The 23086-nt window shown below is 41.2% G+C and overlaps 1 protein-coding gene and 1 long non-coding RNA gene across 16 annotated transcripts in view; both read left to right on the top strand.

Moving 5' to 3' along the window:
- The window catches only part of LOC100695201 (muscleblind-like protein 2a), a 53562-nt gene extending 32073 nt beyond the window's left edge, over positions 1–21489 (top strand). For 4 of the 15 annotated variants that reach the window (XM_025902654.1, XM_025902652.1, XM_025902653.1 and 1 more), the window contains 7 exons: positions 2534–2698; positions 3492–3695; positions 5879–6139; positions 9123–9176; positions 9610–9760; positions 11440–11475; positions 17657–21489. In XM_025902654.1, coding sequence (XP_025758439.1) covers positions 2534–2698; positions 3492–3695; positions 5879–6139; positions 9123–9176; positions 9610–9760; positions 11440–11475; positions 17657–17781 — 996 coding nt within the window. In that variant the 3' untranslated portion in view covers positions 17782–21489. Of the gene's footprint in view, positions 1–2533; positions 2699–3491; positions 3696–5878; positions 6140–9122; positions 9177–9609; positions 9761–11439; positions 11476–12517; positions 12613–17656 lie in introns of all 15 variants that reach the window. The other 11 variants (XM_003440868.5, XM_005450049.4, XM_025902655.1 and 8 more) reach the window with 11 other exon arrangements.
- LOC112843716 (uncharacterized) lies at positions 12619–17144 on the top strand. Its single transcript, XR_003216183.1, has 2 exons — positions 12619–13138; positions 13220–17144. It is a non-coding gene; the product is annotated as an uncharacterized LOC112843716 (long non-coding RNA).
- Positions 21490–23086: the final 1597 nt, after the last annotated feature.

The raw sequence follows: 23086 nt of genomic DNA, 5'->3' as shown, positions 1-23086 counted from the left end.
GATTTAGTATGCGTATGTGTGGGCAGGTGTGATTTTGTGCGTGTGAGCCATGAAGGAGGAGGGAGGTAGTGGCTGCAGTGAGCCAGCTCTGACACCAGAGCCGGCTCACTGCAGCTCTGACACCAGGTTTTAGAGGTCAGTCTCTTTTGACTCATGGTTCTGCACACAGGTCTCTGAAAGTTTTGAACCTGGGATCAGCTTTGTTTGTATGTATCTTATTACTCATGTGAAAAAGTGATTGCAAAGGAGCCTATAGTGTTTACAGTCTTAATATCCTTTGTGGCTTTGCTCTCTTGCACTTCCAATCACTTGTAATTGGAACAACACTAACAGTGTGTTTGGGAGTGCCTTTTAATATCTGCCACGAAGAACAGAGTAGCGGGATAGTTATAGTTGGTTTTTGCTTTGATGAGACTTGAGGAGACTATTTTTTTATTTGCTCTGAGAGCCAGGCTTATACTTTGAGGCATGTTTGATTAAATGTTCATCTGTTTGCCTGCCCACCTAACGTACAAGATCATCTCATTGTAGTTGTATAAACTCGAACAAGTCTCCGACAGTTTGAGCTTTAAAGCAGAAGTGCTAGAAACAATCCATACCATGCATTCGTGCATTTGCATTACACCCCATGGGATCTGTTCCAGTTATGTGTTTTAGAATAGTGTATTATTTTGTGTATGTAATGTATTATTATTAGCACATAATGCTAAAAAGGTCCATATTTTTAATTCTTCAACTCTACTAGAGCAGCTTTGCATGAATCATAGTTAATAATCATCCATGTATATTTTATCATGCATATAGGATTTTTAAAACCGATACAGATACATTTGGTGATTTAAACCTCAGATATTCCAACACAAAAAACAAGTCTGAAACAAAGTAGTTTAGCTCCTTTCCCCCTCACTTTTCTTCTGACTGGCACCCCCTTGTAAAATTTTAAGCAGCAGGTGGGTGAAACCCTTCGATGCTCACAGTTATAGTCTCCCTGAGATGACCATTTTAAAGGTTCTCCACTCAGTTTGATATCAAACAGATCCAAGAGTAGAAAAAACTTTCTTAACCTTAAGTCTGAAACTGAGTTACTACTTTATATCAATTGCTTGTACATACACAGACATCACCTCTACTACTGTAACAGTATACGTAAGACCGCATAATAGGCCTCCTTTAAGATAACAATGAACCCTTAAGTTGCTTAGCAGCAACAATTTGCACATTGGTTTCAGTCACGCATATATAATATGTATAGATCATGTACTAATAATCACAACGATCATTATAATGATAATCATATCAGGAGACTGATATAATATTAATACATTCCCCACTTAACTTGAAGCTGGCTGTTTCCTTTTTTTTCTGTCATTGGCATTTTCACAATTCACTGCACTACTCAGCTGGAGTCCCCCTACCCTGTCAAATATAATACACATCATTGCACACGCCAGACCGCCACAGTACATGAGACACATCCTGTGTGTAGCTTTGCCTGGTGGTTTGTTGTCATTTTGTCTGTCTGGGTATGGACTGGATGTAGTGTTTGAGAGCAGGGCTTGAGTAATTAAACTCAGTCATAACCGATCACTGCGTGGAAGCTAGGCAGACCTGTCATACTTTCATATAAGAGGAAATCAGAGGAGTGATGAGTATGATAATGCTAATCAGGCCACTGTGGTGATGCTCATCTGTGTCATGGAGTTAAAGGGACATTCGGACAAAGCAGCAGAGTCGTTTGTGCGAGACTGCGCTAAGCTTAGCTCGGTTACCTCTTCTCTCGATCACATTCACCAAGACTTGTCGTGTCATGCCAGATGTGTCATCTCTCCTATTGTCTCCTTGATCTTTGTCCTCTCTGCTAATTCCTGACAGTCTGTTCTGCCCACATCTTTTCCTCTTCTCTCCTCACCTTTACGTACCATCTTCCACACATCTCCAGAGTCCTTTTTCCTGCTACCATTCACTTTGTCGCTCCCCCCTGACCTCTCCTCTCCCCTCTCTCTTCCACCCACTCTCGTTGCAGTAAGCACAGCAGCCTGGATCCATATTGGATTATTGTGTTTGCCGTTAGCCTCTGGGTTGACAGTGTAATTGCCTTTATCCACCATGGCCTCTGCAAGCCTAACCCCCCCCATCTGCCATGAATACTAGCTAGACAGTGTGTCCATGTTGCAAACGTGACCTTTTAACCTGCCAGTTAAAAACCTAGTAGATCAAATGGTAATCATCTTCCATAACATTGTTTCTACTCAAAAGCACAAACCGTCCCCATGAATTTCTGTTTCACATTCTGTATGAATATGTATGCTGCCTTCAAGCACCTGATGTTTTGGAGTCAGTGCCCACGTATCTGCCACATCCTCAGGCAGGCCCACAGCCTAGTCACACTCAGCTTTATCAACAAAAAACTGGCTCTTTTTCAGTTCATGCTGTTGATGAGAGAGTTGAAGTTTTCGGACCATTAACGACTTGTTTTTTCTCCCTCGCCCTCTCGCCTTCCTCTCCCCCATCACATTTGTTTACTTGTGCTCAGGGTCGCTGCACACGAGAGAACTGCAAATACCTCCACCCACCTGCTCACCTGAAGACCCAGCTGGAGATCAACGGGCGAAATAACCTGATCCAGCAGAAGACAGCTGCCGCCATGTTGGCTCAACAAATGCAGTTTATGATCCCCGGCACCACCATGCAACCTGTGGTTAGTGTGAACTCGCTACTGTGGGAATTGATTGTCTCTCTGAGAAACTAGCAGTGAATTCCATTGTCGTGATTAGCATTAAAAAGTTTGGTGTCAAGCAATGCGATTTACTGAAAAAATATGCCTTACAACACACCTTTATCCAGTCTTTGGTAAGGTACTTTATTGTTATCTAAACTCTCAGATTTGACTGTTTTTAGATTACGTGCCAGGCTTGGAAGATCAGAATTTTTTTCTTCGCTTTTGTAATGCCCTTGTGCAACGTACAAAAAGTCCCCAGCTGTCCTCAGGGAGTTGCTCAGCAGCCAGCCCTAGACTGTGGTTGCACTGGGTAGCTGCCAGGTGTGACTTTGTTTAACTGCATCAGTGTAGTGCTAGGTGTAACCGAAAAAGAACGTGCATGCTCAGCAAAATCTTCCTGGGATACATAACGGTTAAAAAAAACAAAAAAAACTGAACCTCCTCTTGTTTCTACTCTCACACTCCTCGCTCTCTTTTTTTCTCAAGCCGATCCCTTTCCCACTCTCTCTCTCTCCACCTGCCACATTCTCTCCCCAGCTGCACCCTCTGTTCATTTGCCTTTGGTGTCTCTTTCCCCCTTACTTCTCTCTTTCTTTCTCATCTCCATACCCTCTTACTGCCTTTCACCCTCCACTTCCCACTGTCCCTGCCTACATCCATCATCTTTCAGTTCTGCTTTTTTTTTTTATCTATCTCTACCATTTTAATTAAGGATGCGAAAAATAACTACTGAAAGAGCAGTCATAAACTTGTCGTTTCTCTCCATCTGCAGCAGACGTTTCCAGTCAGCCAGGGGCTGGGGTCCAGCGCAGGTTTAAGCTACACACCCTACCTGACTCCCATGTCCCACAGCATGGGTCTGGTGCCAACAGACATCCTGCCCAGCACTCCGGTTATCGTCCCCGGCAGCCCGCCCGTCTCCGTGACCGCTGGCTCTTCCTCCAACCAGAAACTTCTGCGTACTGACAAGCTGGAGGTGACCCACCCAATCAGAATTCTCCTGCATGGCACTTTATCATAGTGAATGCACTCTTTGAGGCTGTGAAGTGTGATTAGTGTAGCATCTTACTGTGATTATAAATGAGTATCCTTTATAGTTCAGGAGCTTTTACAGGACCCTCTGTGATGCAGTAGTTCCAAAAACATGTCTACACTCTCCAAAGATTTTCTTTATACTGGTAAAAAATGCAAACTACTTCCTTTAATTACCACAAGAGTTTGCAGCGAAGAAAATACAGCCATATAGAAACTCTCCACTTTGAATTAGTTTTTTTAAATGCGGCTACTTGTAGTATAATTTGCCTTAGATAATGACCTGAAAGGGTAAGCAAGTTTTTAGCATTCTGTTTTATAAGCAACTTGTAAATGACGTGAATAAATACACTTTGAAGTTGCCTTGGAATGAGCCCAAATAAACAATTCAGGCTCTGAAAATTCAAGTGGGAGCAAAACAATTAAATCTCAAATCATGTTTCTTTTATTTAAAAAAAAGAGCCTGCAAGATTTGTAACTGCGGTAGCTGTTTTATAACCAGCACATATCCAGGCTTTGTCTTTCAGGGGGGGATCATTTTTCATGGAAACATCAGTATTACACTCCTCTCCTCATAGATCTTTACATCAGCTATGTCCTTGAACACAACTTAAGGGGTATGATTTTTTTATGCCTTATAGAAGTAATAAATAAGATGGTGTTATTGAAGATTTTGTAATTGGAATTTTTTCAAGATAAACTGCTACTTGCTAGACAGACGCAGTTCGGCTGGGACGCTTTCAGCAACTTCAGCCATCTCCATCTGCCCCCCTGGCAAACAACGCTGAATGAGAATAGCTCTGTGATTGCGAGGCAGTGGAGTTTTTTTTTTTGTTTTTTTACCCCGCTATATTTATAAAGATAAACAATAATCTCCCTAAGACCTAGGGGTGATGTGTAGGTGTGTGCCTGTATGTGTTTTTCTGCAGAGTGCTATCACTTAGCAACTGAATGAAGCAGCCTCTAATGAAACAGTATCCCTCTGAGACACTTACATACTCCCCCACAAAGCCATCGCGTGTGCACACGTGTGTGTATATGTCTGTGTGCCTGTATATGTGTGTGTGTTTCAGTCCCAGAGTGCAAGTCAAAAGCAGATCTCTCCTGTGATTACGCCCAAGCCTCTGAACAGTTGAACACACACACTTAGGTTTTGTTACATTTTGTTGAGCCCTTTTCACACTGTGTCCAAAACTAATTAATAGTCTTATTTTTTTTTTTAAACAAAAAACACAAAGTTATGTTTTTTAATATTATGTGTATCACATATATATGCATATATGTTTTATTTTGGGAGACGCTGAGAGAAGAGTGTTATTGCAGTTATCTTCTTTTTGGAGAGAAGCGCATCACTATGAATAAATCTATATGGCAAATGTTTATACAGTATCTCACAGTGTGCTTTAATATTCTCCCATATATGTGATATATTATTTATTAACCCGCTGTGCTGCTTCTCACACTCCTTACACTCACATGAACCAATGCAGCCATAATTCATTATGTGTTGGTAATTGTTATTGTTCTTATCATATAGGCGTTGTGTGAAAAAAAGTATTTTTGCTCTATTACGCAGTATTAAACAGGATGATTATGCTTGTAAGCATTATCAGTGAGAGCAATGTAAAAAGAGCAATATCTTATTGAACAAAAATGCATGCATTCTGTTGTTTTTGATCATCTGATCAACAGAAATGTAGGTAATATTTGAGTAAATGATGCCCAGAATTAACATACTGGTTAAAAAAATGATGGTGATTTGCCTTTGACATCTTTTGGGTGTGTCAGAAGCTTTTCTCGACTGGAAAATCCCTGATGTTTCAGGCTTGTCATAGTTAAAACAGTCAGATGCCAAAATTTCAAATCCTTAAAGATAAATCTAATAATCTTATCAAGATTTTGATGTCTGCTTGAGTCACCTTGCTTCAAGATGACAAGAAATAAAAGGAGCCGCTGCCAGCTAATGCAATGAGAGCAGCCTTGTTTTGTTTCCTGACATGTACTGAAAGCCAAAGCATTCACTGTTTTGTCTTCTCCGTGTGTTTGTTTCCTCTGTGTGCACGTGTCGTTGTGTGTCTGTCCGTGTGCGTGTGTGTCCGTGTGTGTGTGTGACTGTCCCGCTTCCAGGTTTGCCGCGAGTTCCAACGGGGCAACTGCGCTCGCGGCGAGACAGACTGCCGTTTCGCCCACCCAAGCGACAGCCCCATGATCGATACCAGCGACAACACGGTCACCGTGTGCATGGACTACATCAAGAGTCGCTGCTCTCGCGAGAAGTGCAAGTACTTCCACCCCCCCGCCCACCTGCAGGCCAAGATTAAGGCCGCCCAACACCAGGCCAACCAGACAGCTGTGGCTGCGCAAGCTGCTGCCACAGCTGCAGCCATGGTGAGAGCACAGCCCACCTTCTGTGTCTCGTGGCTTCACAGCAGTAGAGCAGGAAAGATACAAACATACGAGTTTCACAAGGTTTCTGCTTGTTTAGTGTTTATAGTGGAAGAGCTTGTAACATTTAGATGGGCTGTTTTATAGCTCTTATATACAGCATAGCTGGAACTTTCTAAGAGTTGAGGCTGTGGAAAACTTTTATGCATTTTTTATATTATTTGTAAATGATGATTGGAAGTTTTATGACATAGGAAGTGCAACATAATATATACAGTATATCACAGTGAAATCAAATTTATTATAGCAGAGGGGAGGTGGTAATAAAACTGCTGTGCCTGGTGCTACCTGCCTCTATACAAATTACATAATGTTTCAGATCACGAGACCCTTCTGAGTAAAGTTTATATTAGTTAGAAAACATAACACATAGGCCCTCTGAAGGCAAAACATTAATCCAAATCATCTTGACGTACACGATACCTAAGCACATGTTGCTGACCGTGTCACCTACAGTAACATAAAATGTGGAGCACTGCTTTATTACTGCACAAAACCTACCCACCTCTGCCGGGTTTATTCTAGTGGACTCCAGTGCACAATTCACCAACAATAGTCATCCCAAAGAGTGGCCTTTGTATAGAATAAAAAGGGTTTAGCGAGACCTAAACAAATCAGTGTAACTCCGCAAGAACAATCTGTTATTATCTCTCTGCAGTCCTCTTTTATTTTCCAATGCCCTTGTTTCGTACAAAGACAATATCCTGGCTCACCCCCTCATCCAACCCCACTGCTCTCAATGATAAGTGCGGTTCTCTGCAGATCAGTACAAATTGAATTTGGGATGGATGAGGATGTAGCATCCTACCTCTGCCTTTATTTTGACCAAAAATAAATAAATAAATAAAAATTCCCCAACGATGTGAGGAGCAGACAGAATTCAAGTCAGGCAGAGAGACAGTGAGAAGAGTTTGGCATTATGTCTTGGCTGTGCCCCGCCTTTCCCCGGCCTCTGAGCGGCTTCTTTTGAATGATCCTGTGGCTAACTGCACTCGCACACTTTGCACTGCGCCAGTGTGCTCACTGACTTTTTTTCCTCCATGGCATGGGCATGCTTTGTGCGTCGCACACACCTCTCATTGGCTGGCTCCATTGCTGCTTGCTCTCCTTCTTCTTCCTTCATGAGTGATCCACAGTGTGGATGATAAGGCAGGTTAGCGTGTGCACATATTAGCAGCTGCATTCAAGCAACAACAAACTGAAGCATCCATAAATAAGAAAAAAGGCCCTGAGACCCGAAGGCGCTGTAACCTGATGTTGACCTGACTGCGCTGTTTTCTTAAAGGTACCACGAGTTTATGTTGCCGGTGCATCCTCTTCACAATCCTTTGCTCATACTCCTCCCGTCTTCCTCCCCAGTTTATCAACTTTATGACCCAATTCCCAAATTACCTTGTGCAGTCAGATTCTGCACTAGAGGTGAGGAGGGCTAACCTTAGGACAACGAGTTGTTTAGTCAGCACCTTTAATCCAATTTTCTTTTAGTCCTTTTATTGAAGCAGAGACCCATAAAACCTGTTTTGCTGCACTGCTGTGAATAGGTAATACCATTATCCATAATTCACTTTTTAAAATCTAAAGCAAATAGGATAAAGCGCACAGTAGATAAGGTTACACATTAACTGATGCAGTTACAGTAAAAAGGTCCTCTCACTGAGATTATGTTGTTTTACTGTGCCACATTACGTGTTGCTTGCCATGCTGTGATCTTCTTCCTCATTACAAAGGCGAATGCAGTCATCTTTGCTTTTCATGTCACTTTAATAGAGCATCTTTCATTTTAACTAACCGCAATGTTTAACTCTGCAGTGCATCAGCAATGCATTGTTGCTGTTTAATTGGACATACATACATACTATTAAAATACCCACATACATGAAGCATAGGCTTGTGCATGGACCCTTAAGTGCTGTGTTCATCACACCCGTGTCATCTTTTTTCTTTTTTTTTCCTCTCAGCAGTGGCATCAAATACCAGGATATTTTTTAATAAGTTAGCACAAAAACGATATAAAATGACTTATTTTTACTTTGTTAGATTAGATGAATTTTAATAAACAGAGCTCCACATTATGTTATTAAACTGTAACGTTGCCTCACCTTCCCGAGTTCATTGATCACACCTAACAACGCCACACACCCTCACAACGCAGATTTAGTTTGAGGATGTGTCTGTAGTTGAATTGACGCTACAGAGAAGGATGTGATTGTTAAACTATTTTTGTTAGCCTTTGCTAGTAACTGTACTAATTTGTAGTTTTTTGTTTTGTTTTGTTTTTTTAAATTTGCCTTCACAAAGGTATCCAGTTCTTGCTGCTGGTTTTTTACCTCACTCACATTCGAGTCTGCTGTGTACATTTTAACGTTTGTCAGCCTCGAACCACCTCACGTCATCAAATAGGTTAGCTTTCTCCAGGAGCGCCTTAATGGTTATGTGCGTAGGTCTGTAGTGTCTTACTTTGAACACTGCCGAGAACTTCAGCGCAGATCTCACATCAAGTGTCAGATCAATATTCCTAGTCTGAGCCAGTCGTGTTTAGCGTACTACTTTTCTGTTCTTGCTGTTCAGAAGTAGTTACTAAATGCTTTCCCAGTAGCTTTGGAGTACATTGTAGAATCTTGCTTATCTTTTTTTAACCAAAGTTTAATTGTAGATGCTTTTTTTGGCTTTTGTACTAATTCAAAAGTAGCAATGTTTCTTTAAAGTAAACGAAACAAAACAAATTTTTGTTTATGTGCATGCCTATTGTTTTGTATGTGGTATACTTGCATTCAGATTATTTTTGTTTTTGTTTTTTTCCTTCTCACCTATCCACAATGCAATGCTGTCCCCCATGACGCACCTCTGCTTGCTGTTACCTGTATGTTAATACGCTTGAATCCCATTGGCCCACTGCCATCATGTGCTCGCTGCCTGCTAATTAAAGACTCAGTCGACTGCCAAAGCAATGAAGCGACCCCTCGAGGCAACTGTAGACCTGGTACTTTGACCTTTCACCTTTTGCTTTGCATGTAGCTTCTTTAATTGTACTGTAGCCACTCACAAAATTTAATTTGGCTCTTTTGTTTTTTGTGAAACCCTGTAAAAGACTTTAATGATATAAATACGTATCATTTATGATCACCAGTGGTAACTCTAGATTGTACTGTACATTTGTTAACTGAACAACTACAACGTAATGTTAAAATAACTCCAGCTATCACACTTTCTTTAATGTGTTGTTGACGATTGCCCTGCTACGGTGTAGTTTCTCATTGTCCTTGTGATAGTTACAGCAAGTTTCCATTTTTGCCTTCTTGTGCTGTGCATAGACAAATACCAGATTTAGGAAATGTTAGTGTCGACTTGTGTGAGTATACAGTTCAAATCTGCTGTGCTCCTGTTGTGTGTGTGTGTGTGTTGTCGGTGGCTAGGCGTTCCCCCACGGCGTCCTCCAGCCCCTACCAAAGAGACCAGCACTTGAGAAGAGCAATGGAGCGAGCTCCCTGTTCAACCCCAGTGTTTTGCACTACCAGCAGGCGCTGGCCAATGCACAGCTCCAGCAGCCCGCTTTCTTTCCCACAGGTAAGATACACACGCAGCACGCAGATGCAGATAGAAGCGAAGCACTCATAGGTATGCGGAGCACGCACGCACACACAGACGCACAGCTATCCTCCAAACGTGTTGTTGTTTTGGAGCTTCACACGCACAAAAGAGGGGATTCTCACATGACCGTTTACATCTGTTTAGCCTAATTTTCATCTTTTGGCACGGATGAATTTGAGTGACGCTCATAAAGGCCTTCGCTGTGATGGTGTGTTTTCACTATTCACTGCGCCATCCCTAAAACTTTGATCTAGTGCCTGCAAATATAAACACATAATTGCTGCCAGGTGGAAGGGCAGTGCGCGCTTTGATCAGAGCAATGAAAGCTATCATATATTACCACCTCAATGTGATACACCTGCCAGTCTAATCCCCAAGCATACAAGGGAGCAAAACAAGCCCAACTGTTTCAGCACAAGTGCAATACTAGAATATACAAAATATGGTGATTATTGTTATTTTGGCGATAATTTTGTTCCAGTTTTACCAAATTTATTCAGTGTTTTTTACCCGCAAATAAACACTCTGTCTGCTCCTCGCACAGAAAATAGCAGTACCTGAAGGGCCCTTGAGTCACTTGCTAAATGAGTTAACTGCAGCTAATATGGTAGCCTGTAGCCACACTCATGACTCATGAGGATAAGACTCCTATCCCTCGCTCTTCTCACTACCTGCCTGCTCTTTTTGTTTCGCTTGGTACGGGATTCCTAATGGTGCTTCATCCATCCCTTCCTCTGTGTGTATCTGTGTGTGGGGCGTAGCCTGGCTCACAGTTGCATTTTTTTACTAACCTGTTAAATTTCAGATAGGTGGGGTTTCTTCAAAGTTTAGATAAAAAGAAAAGTCTCAGGAGGTGTTTGACTGTAATATGTATGTGATGGAGGCTTACCTGAGTACAGTAAAAACCCCACGTATCATCTGATCTAGATAGAAGCCTGTGCACATCATTGTACTGACACTGCATGATGCTGCTGTCTGGCACATCTCTTCAGTTTTATTCTTGCCTCTTTTTTTTTTGACCAAACAGTGCGATTTCTTTGTCTGTTTATTTTTTGATATGATCGTTTAATCATGTGCAGCCATTCAGATGCCAAAGAAATTACAAAACAAGAAACATGCAGAACAGCATGTTGTTGTAAAAAGCCTAACATATGATACGAGCAGGCTCAAGTCTTTTTTTAAATATTGTGCAGCCTGAAATTAAAAATTTATACAATATGTGACCAAAAATGAATATCCTCTGACCTCAGGAAAAACTCCCTGAAAAATGGAGAAACTTGCATTTTCCAGACTTACATTAGGTACATTTGCACTTTGCTAAACTCGTCCAGATTTTTCCGTACCTAAGTTTGCTTTATGTTAAACTTTGCTGCAGCTGCATATAAACAGTATTCTAACTAATAAATAACTCAACAACTTAATACATCTCTGCTTGCTTTCGTAATCAGCCAACATCGCTCCGGTAACAATAGCAACTGAGCTGAGTGAAGTCCTCAAGCCTTTTGGGGTTTTTTTTTCTGTGTGTCTTGTCTAACCTTGTTGTTCTCCTTCCTCTCGATTAACCCATTTATTTCCTCCTCTCTCTCTCCCTCTCTCTCTCTCCCTCTCTGTCTCCCCCCTTTCTCTCTTTATCTTTCTCTGCATGAACACAACAGGGTCAGTCTTGTGCATGACTCCCGCTAGCAGTCTTGGTAGGTTCTGACCTTCTCTTTGCTCTCTCTCACACACACTGTCTGATTTAGGTGGGAGTTTTGGGGGATGGAAGGGTGGGGGTGGGGGTATGAGTGGGCACTATCTGCAGCCCCCCTTGCAGGTGAGACAAAAGGACATGATTCGAACACTTGTGAGTTTTTATCAAGCTGCCCGTTTTGTTTCACCTGGAAGAGCTGTGGCTTTTCAGCGCTCGTCTCCCCGCTGACTGACTCTCTTGCTAATGTTTAAAGTGTTAGCGTGGACGCTGCAGACTGATCTGTTCTTAAGCTGTAGGATAGTTTTGTCTGTTTGCTGTGCTGTGTTGATCAGGAAATTTAAATCAGTTTCCCAGAGAAATTACACACAAACCGGAGTATTTGTCGCTGCACAACAGGGGATGGGAATTACCAAAAATTCAGGTGATAACATCAGCAGGTCCAACATTAGCAACAAGGTAAACCGATGACTAGAAATAACGATTTTAAAGAAGCCCTAACAGCCACTTGGGTTTTTAAGATCTCTCATCTCTGCTGTTTGACTCGTCAGCCCACGCGAATTGAAAAGTTCCCATCCCCATGCCATCGATTCATCATAATTGGTGTCTTGTGCCCTTTAACTTCTCTGGGAAAAACAGCAAACTGATTTTCCACATAAATTTCCTTACTTGTGATTGTAATCAGCTTCTCTCCTCTTGTTTTTTTTTTTCTCCCATGCTCTCTTTTCCTTTCTTTCTTTCTTTCTGACCTCCTTTGCTTTGCATTGTGAATGGTTGCATGCCATCTGCCGGTGTAACCCTAACGATGGCTTGCTGGCTCTCTGTAACATCCGCCACCATCAACACCAACAACAAAAAATAAACAACAACCCCTTCAACATGCACGCACGCACGCACCCACCCACGCACGCACGCACGCACGCACCACAACTGTTACCACAACTACCATAATCCTCCACCTACCTGTCCATTGCTACCACCTCCTTCCCTCTTCCCCCCATTCCTCCTCCTCCTCCCCTCTCCCCTTTCCTACCCTCAAAACAAAGTCCCAATGATGTACAGTGCTACGCCTGCTACTGTCTCTGCAGCAACAACTCCTGCCACAAGTGTCCCCTACGCAGCAACAGCACCAGCCAATCAGGTTTGCTCCTTTTAAAGCTTTCTTTCATCAGTCCCCGGAGCTCTGAATAAGTACTCCCTTCTAATAGTGGGCTGCGATAACCTTAACCCACACCTAGCCCATCCCCATCTGTCCATCGGTGCACCTGCACAGAGCACGCTCACACTGGCATGAAAGCCTGTGAGTGGGTGTTTTCTAGACAATTTAAAGCAAAAAGAGCTACCTGAGCATTGTACCTCTTATAAAACACAGCCCCCATTAGGCAAACCCGACAAGCACTTCTTCAGAGCTCCCACATTTGCAAGTAGTAGTTGTGTTGTGTTGCACTACTTCCTGATTTTTGTTTTTTGCATGTTCTGTTTCTTTTTTGTTTGTTTGCTTTTTGTTTGTTTTTTTAAATTCGTTTTATTTTCCACTTTTCTTGTTGTTGTCGTCAAATAAGCCTCTCCATCTGCAGTAGGGGCCTCATCTGTACTGCTTGTGTGCTCTGCAAACACACACGTTCAAGCAAATACACACAGACAATTTCCGCAGCACCTAACAGCCGGTTCGTAACAGCAGCTATGTTGGATCTATTCCTGTTTTCCACTCCTCTCGGCTTCACCTTTTTACCTTTTCCTGGTTGCAGGATAAAAAGAGAATAAATCATGTGAGGAAACAGTTCTAGGCTACACTTGTCAGGGTGAGAGACGCAGGAAAATAAAAAAAGAAGATCACAGAAGCTGTCTAAAAATGGCCCCTGATCGGCGGCTCTCCTGTTGCCACGTGTCAAGCAAGAGCCAGGGAAGCAAGGCCAGGTTTTTGAATGCCAGAGTGACGCATGTGTGCCCCATTTTAAACCTGGAAATTTCAGCACAATGCTGGCACACCGGCCTCACGCAGCTGGCAATCATTTACTGGTAGTTCTGTATCGAGGTACGCTGAGGACACACGGGCGAGCACATGAAAAATATTTCCACCACACGGCATGTGTGTCTTAATTGAATTGAGGAAAACATTCAACATGACAACACGACGAAAGACGCAAATAGATGCGTAAAATTATCTCAATTATTGTAATAGCAGTGTCTACTACTATAGCAAGAACCAATATAATCCTTCCCCACCTCTTTTTTCAGACTCTGCTCCTCCATATTTTTCTTTTTTTTACTTTTGTCTTACTGCCTCAATGTAAAAAAAAACCCCTTACATTTCTTTGAAGTTAAACATTTTCATGCTGCCTATAAAAGTGCTATCTAAAATCAAGATTAGAGCTCTCATTGTAAGAAATGACTGCTCCCATTTCAAATTAAAAAAAGGAAAATAAATCCTTTCTCCAAGATCCCCCTTCCATCATTAACCATGGGTCTGGTCCCACCACTTGTGCGCTTTATTGCCCCTCATAGGCCAGCAGCGTGTGCACTTCCTGTGAGTCACTGACTCTTCCTGTAATTGGCATGCAGCAGCAGTAGCAGCAGGAAGCAGAGCTGCTCTTTAAAGATGCATGTGGGACAAGGAGCCGGAGAAACACTGACGTCAGCCTTTGCTGTCTGTCTCCGTCTGTCCCCCCCCCCGCTCCACCCCCTACCCGACTCTTTCTCTCACCTCCTCTCCAGCCCATATAAAGATCCCTCCAGCAAATGCCAGGTATGAGCAGGGCCTCGGACACAGTTAGCCCTTGTAATCACCAGCTGTGCTGCATTCAGTGCAGTCATAAAAATCATATGGCTTTTCCGAATACACACCCAGGCATTTTCTGAGGGCACGGGGCTGCCGACGTCACTCTGTCCTAAACAGTGGTGCATTTGTCCCGATACTAGCGGCCTGCCGTCAGCTTTTTAGCTTCGATTATTATGTTGGTTCTTTAACATAAATCCCGGGCCGAGACAGTTTGAGCCGAACTCGATAATTAATTGGGCGTCGTGTTCAGCCGAGGAAATCTGTGTCTAAAGGGTATTACACACCCATGTCAGGCCAGGATGCTGACACTCGTTAAGGCGTCAGGAGTCTGGTCGATTCATGACCTTCTGAACTATTCATGCGACGCACATCGTTGCATGTCCTTGCACATATTAAGCATGTCCTAATGCTGGCGGGGTCTCCAGTTGTGAAGTGCTACATATTACTGGAGATTGTGAAGTTGCAGCACCCTCTGCTGTCGCTGTGCTGCAATCTATTCAGACTTGCAGCCTGGAGGGGATCACTTTGGCTGCTGGACCGATGGGAAGATTATGCTCAAGTAGAATTACACATTGTTATGTCGAGGAGCTCTTCAGCTGGAGCACAAGAGTTGGATCCTTCACCTTGCTGTAGAGGGAACCTGCTTTAATTCTTATCACTTAATTAATATTTCATCTTATGAAATTTGCAAACTAGGTCACTGTGATACGGTGCAGTTCTTATAATTAGCTGATATTAAGGCGTAAAAAAGGAGGTACAGCAGTTTAAATGTCCGCTGTGATTTTGCAGCACGTCATCTTCGTCTGCTGTCTCTCTGACTCGTTCTGGGCTGAAACACGCTGCTGGTATCACTGCACCAAATCAAAGGCAAACAGGACCTGCAAACAGTTCTTGGCATTAGTTTGTAGCGTCCTATCTGTTAAATCCCACCCATCTGGCAGCCCAAATTTTTCCCCTAATTTCCACACTGCACTGACTTCTCTCTCGACCTGTGCACATCACACGCTCTCTCCCACTGTGGTGACCTCCTGTGATGTGTGGTGTGACCAGCGGCTTCTGTCCTTTGCTGGCCGTCCATTGTCTATTAACAAGCGTCGTGTGGCTTTGTTCTGCATTGGCTTGCTGCCAGTGGCGCCCACACGATGGCAGCCAGCAGCTCTCCTACCTGTCAGCCCCCCCTTATAGACAATCTCACACTGTCTCTCTTTCTCTTTGTTGTGTGGCGGATTAGGCTTTATCTCTTAAAGAGAGAATACAAACAGAGGTTACCAGACTAGGGTCAAATGCTATTTGCAAATAGTTAGAAGTTTGGTTCTTATCTGCATGAAACACCAGGCTGGTGGTGTTGCCACAGCTCATCAGTAAGACAGATATGTATTATTCACTGGCAAATACTTATCTGTGCTCATCTGACCTTTCTCACACATTGTTGTTGTGGTAAACACCTCCTACCTTTTTGCTTTGGTGCCAGTCTGCTTCAGAGAAATGATTATGCACAATATGCCACATGGACTGAATCTAAAAGGGAAAGTTTTATAGTTCGTCACAGCCTCCTCTTGAGCACATATGAGGAGCTGTAAAGCAGCTGTACTAATTTAACACTAACCGGCTCAGCTAATGATTTGAAACAGTGCAAACAACACCCTGAGACAAGTTTGAGTTGTTCCTACGTCAACACCTCCACACCTGGCTATCTTTTAAAATTTAAAAAACATATATATTGTTTTAATTATTACATTATTGTAAAAGAGGCTTTAGAAACTGTCAGACTAACAAGGACTTTGTTTAATCAGACAAAAGATTTGATGCAGATCTTCAGGGAACAACAAACACAGCAAACATCATTTATATTTCTCTATATCATTTATATTTGATCTGACATTAAGTTGATCAGAAATGTTAAAATATAAAATGCATTTAATGGGTAATGGAATCATATTTCTAGTAGGTCTGAATTTTGCAGAGATAACAAAGATCCATAATGTGACATCATCCACGTTTATCATATTAAAATACTACTGTATCATGCAAGCACAGCTGAGACTTTGCAGGTTTTGTCTATAGTCTCCAAATCTCCTTTAAAAAATGAGCTTTTTTTCTGAAGCTCAATAAAGATATGCCAATAACAAATTTGATATTCTAATGCAAGAGAATGTAGATCTCCTTTTAGAAAGCTGAATAATCTGGATGTAGCAGGTACCATTTAATAAAGATGCCAGTTGAGGACCTTTTCTTTCTATTGTGGTAACAGCCAGAGCCCGCAGGCACCAGGGGCTGTATGAAATCTTCAGCTCGAACAGCTGTCATTTATTAGAACAAACATAAAATGATTAGAGATGCACCAATTGCTGTTTTTTTACTGATTCCAACAACGTCAATGACAACACATTCAAACAAAAATCAACTTCACTTCAATGCAGAATATTATTTTCATAATAAAGTAGTTGTTAGACTTTACAATTAAATAGTCTTCTCTGTGTGAAACTAATGAAAATGCAGTGCTGTTCTCCTGGAAGGGAGAAAACGCTGAAAATGAGTTCTACATGCACATTTACCTGATATACGATATTTATACGAAAACAAAAGCAGGTGCAGCAGAATTATCGAACAAAATAAAGGTCAGGTACTTCATTTTTCAGTGTGTTAAAAGCTGCTAAGTAACAGGACATCGACACTTTTCTGTTTATCACTCATCTTCATATTTTTCCACTTAACTGCTTTGATCCTTTGCTCATACCGAGGCTGCTGGCTTGTGGCGACCTCGTAACTGAACAGATTTAGCTGTAACCACTTTTTCTTTGTTAGCTTCTTTAAAATGTCTGACTAGGTGACGGGGATTTAAGTGTCTTATTAGGTTTGTTGTTAGGAATGCTAGAGAGCCACAGAGGGTGATGCTCAGATTTATTGCTTCTTTTCTCGGCACAGTTTGCATTAGATAGCAAAATGCTCCACTTGAATACAGGGTTGCTTGTAGCTGGATATGGGCCTCTGTGTATTTATACAGTAATAGGGAGAAAACCCTAACAATCAAACAACCCCTATAAGCAAACACTTGGCGACAGTGGGAAAGAAAAACTCAATTTTAACAGGAAGAAACCTCTGGCAGAAACAGGCTCAGAGCAGGTCAGCTGTCTGACAGGTTGGGGGTGAGAGGAGGAAGACTGTGTTTTACAATATTTCTGATCAATTTTATGTAATCTTAGAAATAAACAAAGGTGATTTTCTTCCAATAACATGGCCGCATTTTTTTTAGCTGTGGTGCTAATATTTTGATTTATAAAGAATTTCCAAAACTTTTAAACACAATAGTGTGTGCAGATAAAGTTGTATTTCTGTCTTATAAGTAAACTAAAATGCTCTCTCTCTTTTTTTCTTTGTCGTTGCTTTCTCTGTCTCTGTCTTGCAGATTATCCTGAAGTAAGTGTCAGGAAGGGAACGGAGTGTCAAGAAGCTGCACTAGGAAGCCCAAAACATCCCCTCTGTAAATACTACCTAACCTCTCCCATAGAGGTCCAGCAACCTGCATGCTAAGAGTGTAACACTTCAATTTAACCATAAGAACTGCAGTACCGGTGTAACACACACACACACACACACAGGAAAAAAATAAAAAGATATATACTGTATGTATTGCTAGAAAAAAACTATTAACAATAAAACGTCAAAAAAATATTCTTATGTATAGTACATACATAGCAAACACACTATAGAGGTCATTTTAACAACTGTTCTCTCAGAATACCGTGGATCTCCTCTTCTTGCATATTTATTCTAAAAACCAACCTGCACAATATTCATCCCTTTGGTTAGTCAAGAAAAACACAGATGTTTGATTTGCACTATATGAAAGTATAGTGTTTAATGTTGAAGACAAGGAAGAGTCACAGAAACCCCATGCACAACACACCTACGCACGCGATGCTTTCACGAGGGTTTTTCGTCTTGCGGTCGTTGCTTTTCTCTCTGCAAAAGTTGAATGTCCTCGGGGCAGCCAGGCTCATGAGCTCTTCGTGTGATTGTCCCTGCGAGGGCTCCTCCGCGACCCTCATCTGCCACCCGATGCTGTTAAGATGCCATGATGAAGCTCGTCCCTCCCTTCCCTCTGCCAACTTTTCATCTCTGGAAACATCTTGCCAAAGTTGAGGCTTGGAAGAGGTCACTTTTTTTTTTCTTTTGCCATTGCCCACACTGCAAATAGGACCTACTCGCCATCTTTTTTAGTTGCGTTGCTGGGTTCAGATCTTTGATAGATTGTGCATGCAGTCGTGACAGGAGAAGTCGGAAGATAGTCGTGGCCATTACCGAAAAAGCCTGAAGGCTGGGGTGTGTGCCAAGGGCTCAGCAAAGCGCGAGGGTTTGTTCCAGACATGCCAAGCCTTGTGCGTGTGTGTGCGTGCGTGTGCATGTGTGTGTGAGTGTTAGATACTGATGGTCTGCCGGCAGACTGGGACTTAAAGTGGAATCTGGCACATGATGGTGACACCAAGCCTGGTAGGAGAGCTTTTTACCTGGAGGAGGGTGAAGGATTTAAGTGCTAAGACTTAAAAATAAAAAAACAAACAAAAAAAAACAGTGCATTCGACGACACTCGTCAAGCAAACAGATGACTTGAACTTCGACTGGAGGGCTATCTGTGACCGTCGGTTGTTCTGTCCAACCCTACTATCACCGATAATCCTGTTCCATTTTAGAAAACTGTAGAAGTGCCTAAAAAAATTACTCATCAACAACACGTGCATCCAGAGTGTATCACTAAAAAGTCACAGACACAACACACTGGGCTGTTGGGAGCTACACAGACTCTTTGGGGAAAAGACATCACACTTTTTGGCGTCCCTGGAAGGAGATTTCCAGCTAAGCGCTCATTAACATCACAAGTGACTTTACTGAAAAAGAAACGTAAGAAACGACAAATCAAAAATAGCTTTGTAGAATGTTTGGTGACTTTCACAGTGTACCATTGTTTCTTACCATGGTTCTGAGTAGTTTACATGAGGAACGTGAGTGAGACAAACATGTATTGTAAACTGTGTAATGTATGTAAAGTGTCTCTTATTTTGAGAGTTTATATTCATGGTTCTAGAAATGTATTCAAAGTTATTTAAGAGTTTGTGTTGTGTCTACTATCAAAGTATGTTTGAACCTCCCCCCCTCTCTAAAAAAACCCCTCCACCTCCTGGAACAATCGTTTGTTTTTATTTTTTTAGAGCATAAAATGTTATTTTGTCATTTTACACCCTTTTTTTCGTTTTCTTTTTTTTTGTATTTTGTCGACTAGCAGTGTATTTTAACTCATAATACTAAATTTTATTTGACATTCTTCAAAATTCGGATGTAATTTCATGGTGCTTGATTAACATCGACAATCCACAATCATGCTTTTTTTTGAGTTTCATTCACTTTGAATGTCCTCACACACGTTCTGATCTGTGTGTAATATTTGTGGAAGGTGGTGAAAAAAAAGTTCTATTTTGTTGTAATTTATCTTATGTTACTCTTGGTCAAAATTTTAGTCAGAAAAAGAAAACACAATGTTGTAAACTATTCTATTTTGAAATGAATGTAATTTATTGAGCTGTGCTACGTTCTGCACGGTTGGTCATTTCAAGGTCTAACCCGTAGGGGGCCGGCGAATGAGAAGTTGCGCACGTCTTGAGTGGGAGGGGTTTAAATGTCGACCCGCCCTCACCCCCCCCTCGATGGAAAGCTACTGGACCTTTCTTGCCTTCTCATCCATAGAAACGATCACGGTGTTGCAGTAATGAGCATAGTTATAGAGTTGCTTGTGTTGTTGGGAAAAAAAATGTTTATTGTATAGATGACATTTTACCAAAAAAAGCAAAGAAAAATTCAAAAAAGATGTACTTTTCACTCTAGTATAATAGTATTTCATAACATAAGTTGTTGCAGTGGCAACCAGATGTTGCAATTACTAAAGTTGGGTATTTTTGTAAATGACATTGTTAAGTTGGTTTTTGTTTCTTTTTTTTCTTTGCTAGAACACTGTACAAGGTAGATTGTAAAGAAGATATGAACATTTGTTATTCTTCTCTGAGATTATGACAATGACCTAATATTTTCATTAGTAAGTAACAGCCTCTATAGTGCTGTGACTGTAACACTTAGAGATATAAAATTCATCAATGTTACATAGATTACATATAAATATATATAAAATATATATATATATAAATATAAGAACTAAATAATCTATAAATTAATAAGATGTTCAACTTTCCCCCTGACAAAGGACCTTTAGGTTCCACACGGATACATTTTATTCGAGGCTTATGTATCACTAGTCTTTAGGATTGCACTTTCATATTGTTTATTGATCTGTTCTGTTTTTCACTTCCTTCAAGGGTAAATCTGTTCATCAGTGAATGGCAGATATTACCAGTAAATGACTTCAATTCAACACGTTGCATGAGAGAAAACAATCTTTTCTTTTCTTACTAAATTATAACGTACTGAATGTTTCTAGTGAATAAAAAAAAAATGTCTGTACACAAAATGTCCTTATTTGGTGCCCCCTGTGTATGGACTTTCTCTTGAAATGTTTTTTTTAATGTGTTGGCAATGATTGACTGATGGTAAAAGCACTTTCTGAGCAGTTGGCCGACTGAGCAGACTCAGCTTTTCCAAACACTTTGCCTTATCTTGAGTCCATCGTACTTAAGGTTTTATGTTTTAAAGAGCTCTTATGAAATTTATTAAAGAGACCTAAGTGGGTCTCTGTCTTTCTCTTCTCAAATCCCTTCAGAGTTTCATTTGAACTATGAATCTTTATATCGAAAATCATTTTTTTTAAGGTTCTAACGTATGCGTCACAAGGCCAAAAGTGGGAGGAGACTGCAGCAGAGCAAACAGTCACCGATCTTTACTTCCTGTCTCCCAAATCTGTGAGTGAAATCTTTTGGGTCCCATTGCCTTACAATGGAACATGCAATTCACAGCTTTAGCCAGCAGAGGACACTACAACGGAGACTGCAGGTTAAGAAGTGTGACTGCCTGTGTCATCATTGTTGCAGTGTGCCTCACCAACAAAGTCAAGACATGAAAACCAATTGACAAGAAGACCCACGTCAGATTTCTAGTTTCAGTGTAATCATTTTTAAGTGTTTTTTTTTTTTGCATATATTTTGTGCTACTTTATGTTTCTATAGTCAAATGTTTCTTTGGTTCCAGCAAGATAGTGTAAAATCTATTGAAAGAAAGAAATAAAGAAAATCAAAGTAATGATTTTTGCTTTGGATCTCATTTGTGTCACAAACTCTCTCTTCAGTAACCCACAGAGATGTTTGCTCTAAGTAGTAACAGTACTGTAGCTGTGTCTACTGCAGTGCCGAACATCCTGCTTTACCCAGAGTTTTTATTAGAGGCCCTCTCAAGGGCCCCTGGTGGTCCCTAAAGCTCACTGCCTTAAAAGCAAATAAACATCAGCTCTCATGAAAAGAGATTTTAAAGCTGCGTGCATTAAAACAGATCTGAGAGTTGCAGCATGAAGTTTTTGCCAGAGTTGATAAAACATAATGAGAAGGACCCAAGAGCGGGACAAGTAAGCGCTTTTTCCATTATTTATTTTCTGCCATTTCCCGTTACTGCAGTGGAGTAGTGCTTTTCTGAGGGGGGGAAAGCAGCTATGAGGGGTCATTAGTACCACAATGGTAATGTGTAGTAAATCGCCGTTTGATGACAGCAGTGGACGGGCCTCTCAGCAGCTGCACTTATCATGTGTCACTAATTAGATAATAACCTTCTTAAATTCATTACGATGAGCTGCAATCCTCCTTGTTGAACAAATGACGTGAACGCAGCCTCCCTTCTCTAGTGCTCTTGATATTTACACCACAACTAGAACAAAGTAATCACAGAGGGTGTGGCTAACACAAACTATAATAAATTAAAAAACACAGGTTATTGCAGAAACATGGTGACAAAGATTAACTGTAAAGAAAGTAAAAAGAATCATCAGCAAATGCCCCCAAAATTATGTTTGAATTCCAGTGACGAGGCCTTTGTCCAGATTATTTGTTTCTGTCTCGCACCACGTCTTTACACAGTTATTACACCCATTGATATCTGATGCTTGGTTGACAGTCCAGCAGCAGGTTGTAGCAAATCCAAAACACAAAGTAATACACAGATATGGGCTACTGTGGCTCCTGAGACTGGCAGGCCAAAGTGCTTTCCTGCAATACAAGACAAAAAAATAGCCTCCACGCCCTGCACCACTCATATTTCCCTGGGCACACTTAACCATAAGTGGTTAAACCATTAATTCTGAGTGTATTATATCTGATACATGAGTTTTTGAGATTTATTAGTTTTCCAATAAAAACCTAAATTAATTGTATGATACATTTTAAACAATAAATTAAAATAAAAAATGCCAGATGTACCAAGTATGAGACAAATTAAAACTCATATATGCAAACTAATATTTCTAATTACTTTTTTAATTGTTAAAAGGTTCAGCAGAAACTACATTTTTTAGAAAATTGATTTTCTGGCATGGTTCAGAACCCTGTAAAGGATTAAATGTGTAGGAAAATTGTTTAAGTGCTCAATCACAGTGCATCATGCAGAACCTACACATTTGTGCTTAGCACTGTCCACTTCTGGTTCATCTGGCCATCTAAGATGCAGTTTAAATGCAAACCCTTTAAAAAGACTTACTATGTGTTTATACACTGGTTCTGTTGGAGGTTTCTTCCTAAAAACATAATGGGGAGTTTTTCTTTCCCACTGTTGTCAAGTGTTTGCTGACAGGGGGTCACCTGATTGTTGGGGTTTTCTCTCCGTTAGTGCCTTTACCTTACAATATAAAGCACCA

The sequence above is a fragment of the Oreochromis niloticus genome, linkage group LG23 (genome assembly GCF_001858045.2).
Source record: "Oreochromis niloticus isolate F11D_XX linkage group LG23, O_niloticus_UMD_NMBU, whole genome shotgun sequence".
NCBI classification, from domain to species: Eukaryota; Metazoa; Chordata; class Actinopteri; order Cichliformes; family Cichlidae; genus Oreochromis; species Oreochromis niloticus.
The sequence above is the reverse complement of the archived record's forward strand: the minus strand, read 5'-3'. Positions and strand labels throughout refer to the sequence as shown.